The following is a 9,702-nucleotide window of genomic DNA, read 5'->3' on the forward strand; positions in this document are numbered from 1 at the left end:
TGCCACCAACACTCGACTGTAGCCATGCCAGCCAGTGTGGAGTCTGCACGGATCACTTTCAGGCCAAAATCTGTCATTGCACTACTGATAATACTTCATACCTAGCTGATACTAATGCAGCCTATTATGCAAAATCCAAGAGAGTAACAAATTGGGCCCAACCAGTTGGTTTTGCTCATTCTTGCTATACTGTAAGTGAGGCACAGCTCTTCTGAGGTCAGAGGAGTGAGAGTGATACAAAGTGAATGCTAGCAAAGTGCATATAGCACAGACATACATTATTAAGAAAAAAAAAGTTCCTATGCCACAAATTCAAAAATATCATCTTAAAACTTTCCTGCAGAGGAAATACAAGCAAGCATGGGGAACTCCAACAACTGGTAGTATGGTGATACTATGCTCTTTTTCCTCCCCTCAAAAGAGCAACTCCTTTCTAAAAGCCTAGTCCTGAAAAAAAAAACCCAAAACGAAACCATGAGAATTTTCCTTCTGGTAAGAGCCTGCACCATCTTTGCTCCTAAGTTCAGAATTAACCTTGTCACAATGACAACTTTTATCAGCCACCTTTATAGCATACTGCATCTTTGAAACTGTAATAATTCATCCCAGAAAGGACTATTTCATTTTGAAGCAATGCTGTTTGGCTAAATGTAGGCCATATAATAGTAAGTGTTTATAAAATATAAGTGAAAAAATATCATTAATATGAAAAAATCTGAATTATTCCATTACCCTTTTTTTGAAATTACTTTTGAAACTGTTTCAGGAAACTTATACGCTATAACTCTATGTAACTCTACTAATGCTAATGGAACTACATTCATTTGTAGCGGCTTAAGATCTGGCTCATCATTTTTTATTAGAAACCATTCCTATATGGAATTCACCACCTGAATATTATAGAAGCATCTTAATGCCAAGGAGCTCAAAGTAGCAATTAAATAAAAGTGGTTTTCAAAGTCTTAGGTATAAAAGTCTTAGAATTCAAGGATACCCCATAAATAGAAGAAAATGCAATAATATCTATGTTCTATTCCTACTTCCCTTCTGAAATAACTGGAAATTTGCCAGTTTTAATGGGGGGCAGAAATGCATTTTAGATTCGATCATGTTACAAACATGTTCCACCATGTTTGTTCTCATACTTCCCTCTTGCAAATATCTGAAGCTCTAAATTTGATTCTGTTACTATAAAATTAACTGACTATGATATGGCTTTTAAAAAATAAGGAGACAATAATGCAAGTAGAGTTTGGCTGAATGGAGAAATTAAGTTCCTGATGTTCAGAAATGAACAATTATTACACAGGTTATTCCAAGGAACAAATTTCTGGGTTTGATACCCCAAAGATAAATTACCGATTCATATTCCCTTGGATACAGCAGCATCAATTTCTTATGTGGGCAACTGCTGGTTTGCACTGCCATTTATTAATTAAATGCTCAATACAGCATTCACAATCATTCAGAAAAATCACACCTTGTCCCTTCATTCTATGGAAAAAAATTCAATTACTTGTGTGTAGTACAGGACATGACAGCATCTTTTTCAAAGTAGATAGTTCCTACTGGACCTGCTCATGAATTTGTGGTTTTGTCCAGAATCTTTATGGGAATGTGTCATTCCTGTCTAATATTTTGCTGTGAAGAATGTTAAAATGAAATTTTAGCTGGAGCTGTATTAACCTCTTCACCAAGAGCCAGCTGGTTAGTAGGCATAGCTGGGAATTGAGCTTTCCTGAGTCTGGTATCTCTCCTGCCCCATCCTCACTGAACTGCTGAGCTATTGATTATTACAAAGTAAGTAGGTCTTTTTACTGTTTTGTTTTCCCCCAAATATTTGGCAGCTCTAGTTTTCATTTGGATGCCAAATGACAGCCAATATCCAAACCTCACACTTTCTGACCCCACAGAACTGTTGTCTTCTGACCAACTCTCCTTGTTATAGACACAATAGAATCCTATGGTGAATATTAAAACAACTTTTGGAGCTATAGGATAGATTATCTGACAACAGGTCTACTCAGTTTTGTAGGGTATAGATGATGACCAGTACGAAAAATGCTGAATTGTAACCACTCTATACATTTTTTCCTCACTAGACCTATGACAAGAAAGAAGAACAAACTCTTAAGCTATTTCCATTTTTAAAATCTACCTGTAGTTTGAGACTGTCTATACTGGTTGAGTAAAAAAAAGCTTAATAATAAATAACACAAGATTAACAAAAGTGGAGCTTTTTAATTTAAAGCTTTTTGTGATGGGAATCTGCAAAAAAATTGGGGCTGGGGTCGAAATAGAAGCCATCAATAGTTGAGTATGATTTATATTAATCAGAAATAATAAAAATATGTATCAAAATCAACAAGAAGCTGCACACCTCAAATTTAAAATAATATCATTTTGAGCCCTGGGACGCCATAGTGTCTTATTCTTGAACTGTTTTTTTTCATTGGCCCTAAGCTTCCATGAGTAACTTTGCAGGTATGTAAAACCTGTTGACTTTGACAGGATTATTAATGAAGCATGAAGTTATTCATACCGTACATAGCTATTGGCAGTAACTATACAAGAGCTATCTAGTTTATGTTATTATGTTTTAGCAACAATTTCGAGATCATTATTGACCGTGAATGGACCACAAAGGAGAATCAGAGGGCACAGAGCAAAGTTTGTAGAAGCCCAGGTGTCTGCACATCTTATCTGAAGGCTAAAACTAGACGTGATATCACATCTCAGAAATCTACTTAATTCTTCAAAACTGTTTCAGATGTAGTTTTGCTGTAACCTGATGTTCTCTTTTTAGGTTCACCAGTTGTGCTGCAACATGATTTAGGGCCTAACCTCGCAGTTACAGATGTTGGTTCACGTATGTGGGTTAGTACCGGTAGGATGGAGACTGAAAGCTCCTCAGGGCAGGGACCTTGTTTTTGCAGCGGCACCTTAAGCTCTTAGTACCTTCCAAATTATCCCATGAAGACTACTGCAAGCCACAGCCTCAAAAACCTATTTAAGGACGCCTTGGTAAAAACAGAATAAGGGACGTAAAGTGTCACTAGAAGTGAATCGAGCAACACGAGCACCAAGTGCCACAAGAATGACTGCTACTCTCAGTCCAACTGCTCGCAATCGCGGCTGTAGGCAGAAACTCACATATCCAGCAACTTTGGTAAGCAGCCGCCGATCCACGCAGCAGCGAGCTCCGTGGCCACGCACAGGCCCTCAGCCCCGAGAGCCGGCACGGCACGCGCCGCCTCAGGCCATGTCCCACCCCGGGCACCTTCCAGCCCCACTCCCCGCGGGTCCGCGGGCAGAGCTGGTCCCCGCCCCAGAGGACACCGCAAAAGCGGCGCCGGGGGCTGGATCCCGCACCCGCCAGCACGGGCCGAGGGGGGCGGGAGGCGCGGGCCGCGGCCGCCTGGTTGCCCCCGGGCCCGCCGCCCCCGAGCACACGGTGCGGCCCGGCACCAGGTGCGGGAGCTGCGGCGGCAGCTGCAGGGCGGGCGGGCCGGCCGGCCGCTCCCCCGCCGCCCCGGGGACAGCGGTCAGCTCCCGAGCTGCCCTCTCCGGGCTCCTCCGGCCGGACCAGACCCTGCTGCATTTCCTGCCCAGTCCCCTCTTCTCTCCCCCCTCTTCCCTCCACGGACGGACCTCGGTTTTTGCCGCGAATCCCCCAGATTCCCAGTCCTTTCTTCCCCGCTTACTTTGCAGCAGGGCAATAAACAAACACGCTCACCCCTCCCGAAATGCTTCCAGCCTCAAAACTTTCTTAGCAACCGCGTCCCCCCCCTCCCCTTCCCGTGGCGGACGCCTGCCTCCCTCCCTCCTGCCCCGCTCCTGCCCCGCTCCGTTCCTGCCCGCGCCCCGAGCAACTGTCAGGCGGGAGCGCCGGGCCGGCGCACACTTACCCCGAAGCAGAGCGGGGACCCAGCTGCCCAGGAGGACCCAGAGGCAAACGCGCAGAAGCAGCCGCCGCAGGCTCCTCGGCAGACGGGGAGTCATCGCGGAGCCCGATCGGCATAGACGGCGAGCCTCGGGCGGGGCGCGGGGGGCCGCCGGGCCGGGCCGGGCCGGGCCGGGCAGCGGGGGGAGGCCGCGGCGGCGGCGGCGGCGGCGGGGCTGGCAGGGCGGCGGGGGAGCGGGCTGCGCGGCTCCGCTGCTCGGGACTGCGGGTGACTCACTGAAAACTTCACTTCGGCGCTGCAGGGGAAACAGGAAATCTTAAACTTCGCAAACAGCTGGGCAGGACTTCTTACAGTAGTTCCTTCTCCCCCTTCCCACAGTCACCCCCTCCCCTGCGCTCGCCCTTTTTCTTTCTTTCTTTTTTTTTTTTAACATGAAACCTCACCCAGTTTGGTGTCAATCATCTGCCAGAGGCCAGCCCCTCTCAGGTCTGGCTCTCCCACCACAAGCGCGGCGGGGCCAGCCCCGACGTGCAGCCAGGATCCCTGCGCCTGCCTCCCTCCCGAGGCGGGGACCGGGGACAGCCGCCCGCCCGCGCTGCCGGGCCCCGGAGCGGCGGCGTGGCTTCCGAGGGGGCTCAAGGTCGACGGGAGACCGCCAGCTCGAACGGTTCCTTCTCCCCACGAGTTGACAAGGGCCCAGTCCTGTCATCTGGGACACGGGGGCTTCCCAGAGCTCCTCCTTGCATCCGTATCCCTGACCTTATCGATGCTGCCACAGCCTGTTTCCCCCTCTGCAGAATTGGTATCGGGAAGACGGACGTAAGGCCCAGATGAACCAAAGCAGGGGGCAGGGGAGGTTGAAGTCAGGGTAGTAACAGGAGACGTTCACACTGAGTAGCGGGGCGCTCAGCTCGCAGATGTTGAAGTGACGGACAATTTGTCACCTGCCTCTTTTCTTGCATTTTGCTCCCAAATGGGCTGGACGCGCACCACTTGGTCCCAAATGCTGCATAGGTGACACAGATTAAGTTCTTCTCCATCCCTCTCTGAAGCAGGTTTAGCTTTTACCAGAGATTTTCCCTTCTCCAGAAGGGAGAAATCACACATTGGATTCAGGGAATAGGACCACACTGGTGATGCCGGCTTTGCATGGCCCAGGCAGAGACTGTAAGAACCGTTAGACTCTCAACCTGAATAACGCCTGAGCTTTCTGCCAATATGAACCCAGCCATTGCATAGCCAGCAGTTGCCTTGAGAGTCATTTTTGGTTCACAGAGTCTTCCTTCCTCTCTGAGTTAAATGGCTGGGCATTGATTGAAAGATAAACTGATGCACATGGGGTTAATCTGAGGGTGTCTGTTCAAATTTTGGTGATTTGCTTTTGTCTTGGTTACAGCACTAGTTAGAGATACAGATCTGGGTATTTCAGAAAAAGGGCTAAGCCCTCAGGGGCAATATATGTAACCATGCTCTGAATGTCCCAGATCAACTCTGTATGAATTTGGAAATGTTTGCATAATGCATTTAATTGGCCTATAACAGACATAAAAAATCTCATTGTGATTTTATGTAAATTTAGTTTTAAAAACTCCCTAAATGCATATTTTCACAGTGCAGTCCCAGTTTATGATGCAAATTCTCATAAACCTCTCCAAAAGCATTTTCCACCCTGCACCCCCTTTAAATACAGTCAAGATTCACTCAAACATAGTCGCCGCCTTCCAGAGGTAAGAAAAATGTTGGACTCCCTTTTGAGCGCAGACTGGAGTGTTCTTATCAGTTCCTGTGCACCAGCCCTGTGCTAGAAGCTGGCTGTGTTTTCAGTAATCCACTTAAACAAAAACATTTCTCAACCCTCATCAGTATATACTGTATGCTGTACACACTTTTCTCTCCTTGTAGCTGTCAAGCTGCAGGTGCCAAAGAGTTGCTGTTTGCTTACAAAGTTGGCTGTGTATACTGAACTCTCCTGTTAGTTTTTGGTGACTAACTTCCAATATGAAAAGAAGCTTAAAAGCCATTAAATACAGATTTAATGTTACTGTTCACACCTGTCACAATGCAGGCGTGACTTGGCAAGCTGGCCTCTGCCTCACTTGCATCCCTCTTCCTCGCACGAGTGCCATGGTTCTTTTCCCACATGGGCACCTTCTGACCAGTCTCTCTCATCTGGGGTCTGGCAGTAGAAGAGGGGCTTGCAGGAGATGGAGGCCTTGGGGAGGGATGTACTCAGGTCCCCAGTAGTCTCGCATCCCTGACTGCAGCCTGGCATCACAGCCCCCCTCTCTCACATGAGGTGATAACATCGCCTGTTACCCAGTAAGTGAGGAGTCTGCTACAAGTGGATTTCAGAAGTCTGATATTTCCATATAAGCATTGTTTTTATTTCCACAAACACATCATGCAGTGAGGATTGTGCTAACAGCTGCATTTTGGATGTTCAGAGAGTCCGTGAGAGTGGTAGGTGCTACTAGGAAGTTTTTGGTTGGAAGGAATATATCTTACCTGGATATCCTCAGTGCAGGAGTAGCTTTGTCACCAAAAGTCAGCATGGAAGTTGAAGTAAACCCCAATTCAGTTCACAGATTCGTCCCAGACAGGCTCATTAGCAAAAGCTCAGGTCCTGCCTTTTTGCGTACTATAAGCTTCCCCGTTAGGGTCCAAATGCAGCTTAATCAGGATTTCCTGGACAACCAAAGTATATAAAACAAGACTAAGCTGGTCATTTCTTTCCATTTCCTTGTTCATAGTTCCCAATTCCCTATTTGCAGTTGGCAGTTTATTACTTACTTCTAGATTGAAACTGTGAATATTTAACCTCAGCCTGACTGAGGTAAGAAGGAGCCCACTTCGAAGAGCCACAGATTAAAGCTGTAAATAATTAACTCCAGCCTGACAGGGTAAGGAGGGGTCAGCTAATTTCAGTTTGTTACTCAGAAAGACAAAATATTGAAGTACTGAGTATTGTGTTTTCTTTCTGAGCCTTAAAAAGAGACAACCAGAACACAAACAAGCTAGTACTTCTTGTATCTGAGGGCCTCCTAGTGAAGACAAGCTAAGTGCTTCTTGCTGCAGTTTTAGATACATTTTTTTAAAACAGTCCATAAAAACTACTGAGTATGAATGATTTCTCCTTAGTATGCCAACCATTTTTCAGCTTGTAGTATCATATTTCTGTCAAAATCCCATGCGAACTACCGTGTTATTCTCATATGAAGAACACTTTCAAGCTTCCGCAAAACTTTCATTGTTACTAAAAACTGTCATTTCACTGTACGCAAAACTTTTAACCCCAAATCATTCTACCCGCAGCCAAGAACTGCTGATGGGCCCAGTAAAGCCATTATTTTGATTAGTTTATTAGCTCCAGTGTTGCTTTGTTTAAGAATCCCACAAGAAGCTACTTCCCAGATCCACTGACTCAGAATTAAATAAGGCCTATACAGCTGCACTAACACAACGTAATGTTCATGCCTATATAAAGCTGACATGTGTCGCTTAGTGTGAAGACACCTTACCTTACTTTAGCTGTCTAAAAGTTAGCCTCAGAGTGAAGTTCCAGGAGATGGCTGAGACACTAGCACCTTTCCTGCCACCTAAAGGAGCAGTCTCATTTAGTTGAATGTAGTGGGTAGTCCCAGATCAGGTTCAAGGACTAAAGGATGGAGGACAAAGGCTGGATGAACAGAACTGCCATTACGGTGGCAGCAAGCTATTAGGTCACCTACATTCTCTCAGTCATCAAAGGATGGAGAGGAGTCTAGATATTTTAAAAACCTCTAGTCACATGAGCTGACGACAGAGAGCACAGTTAGCCCAGACATCTACTTTTTAGGTATCTGATGTTAGATGGCATGAATCCTAAAGAAAATGTTCTTTGAATTGTATACATCATATAATGTAAACTACAAGATGCTTTACTGACTGGCAATCATTGGAATTACTGCCTGTGATTTGTCTGGAATGAAACAAAGCAATCAGGTACATAGTACGCTGATACTGCCTTGACAAAACTACCAATGACATAACTGGAATAAGTAGTTTGACCAAAATAAAAACATTGATGACTGAATAAGTTTTGTCATAACTACTTTCAAAAGAAAAATAGGAAATCTGCTTTCAGAAGTTGACAGGTCCCATTTTGATTTTTTGGCATGACACAGATGATTGTTTTTTATTTTGAAGCAGCCGATTAGTTTTGAAATGTTTTTGCTCTCTCCATGTTACATATAAAAACAAAACATGGGAGCAACATAGACCACTTTCATTTCACTGCAGTGAAGTAAGAGGTTTATTTTCAGGGAAATTTTGGCATTTCAGTTCAAATCAAAGTCAAATTTTGTAACCCTGTATTATTTACAACCCCAAACTTCTGTCCCCTGCAGCGCTCTGTTCACAAAGCTGACATTTGCCTGCTAATTTTCAAATTGAGGGTGCTTGGCATGGAGTATTGGCCTTTCAGAATTCTTGATAAAAGCTCTGCCTGTCTTGTGCATCATTTGCTGAAGAACACATAGTCCTCTTTGGAGTAGTGTTAAACTAATTGTGCCTTGTATCACTGCTTGCATCATATTTCTCTCTTAATTTAGGTTATCGTAGAGCACAGAATTGCAGCTACTATTAAAAGCAGTTTTCTTCTTTTGCATAATCACTGGTTTCAACTTGTTACTAATAATTTGCACCATTATGAGAACACACGCAGCCTCAAGCAAGGACATTTACAAAAGGTTACATTCACTGCAAAATGTTTTGAAAGACTCATAAAAAATGTTTGGACTTAACGCAGCATTATGCTTATCTCACAGATATAATCAAATTAAAACATCTGTTGTGTGTAATCATCTGTCAGAAGGAGGCAATCAGCTTGTTATCAACTGCTGCATACATCAGAGGCAACAAGAATAATGTTATCTTCAAGATTTATCTTAGTAATGCTTTCTGTACAAATCTCCTGAATGACACTTAGCAAAATAAAGTTTTGAAATATTATTCAAATTAGCACTAGACTCTCAGGGCACTGCTGTTCACATGATCTCTGACTTTTAGCTATAATGCAAATCAACCACTTTTAAGCTTCACTGAATTGGCTTGTTCTGTGTTTACTGTGTATGTATAAATACCCCCAACAGTAAAAGCAGAAGTACGTTAGTGTCAGAAGAGGTATCGTTCCCAGAGTGCTTCTGGCCCTGCCAGAATCAGGAAGCACCATTAATCTCACCACACAACCTTTTACATGATGAATCCCATTCTATTTTTCCAAAAGCAAAGGACATTTGGAGAATTTGATACTGTTTTCTTCAGTTTCTTGTACTTCTCACAATGGGTATCATCAGAGCTGGGGAAAAACCTTGCACATTTTCATAAGCATCTTCTATCTTTTGTCTTAACTCTTTTACATGTACAAACAACTAGTAAAACTAAGTCTAGATGAAATGGCATTTTTAAAAGACATGGAACCAAATTATTACAGATATACTTGGGAGATAATTTAAAAATATCGTTACCTGTGGAACCTGTCTCTGTTACCACGTAATTTGTAGTATTTATTATCATCAAAGCTTGTTATTTTAGGCTCTTCATTAGAAAGAATTTGAACATTAGATGCCAAGCCTCAGAAAATATCTGAAGCTATCAAAGAACCTAAGTAGCATAACACAGAGGCCCTTCTGTTTCATTTTTCCTACTGGAACAAAAGGGAGTTGTGAATCTATGACAGAGTATATCCCTAAATCTAATCTGAAAGAATCCCAATACTTCAACCGCAAAGCCCCAGAACCAAGGAAAGTATCCTCCCACC

The 9,702-nt window shown here is 44.1% G+C and overlaps 1 protein-coding gene across 1 annotated transcript in view; it reads right to left on the reverse strand.

The window, feature by feature from the left end:
- TGFBR2 (transforming growth factor beta receptor 2) overlaps positions 1-4,314 on the reverse strand; it is a 66,234-nt gene extending 61,920 nt beyond the window's left edge. Inside the window, exon 1 of the mRNA XM_052797537.1 lies at positions 3,909-4,314. Coding sequence (XP_052653497.1) covers positions 3,909-4,002 — 94 coding nt within the window. The 5' untranslated portion in view covers positions 4,003-4,314. The remainder of the gene's footprint in view (positions 1-3,908) is intronic.
- Between the last annotated feature and the right edge of the window lie 5,388 nt (positions 4,315-9,702).

This window comes from Harpia harpyja, chromosome 1 (genome assembly GCF_026419915.1).
Source record: "Harpia harpyja isolate bHarHar1 chromosome 1, bHarHar1 primary haplotype, whole genome shotgun sequence".
Lineage (NCBI taxonomy): Eukaryota > Metazoa > Chordata > Aves > Accipitriformes > Accipitridae > Harpia > Harpia harpyja.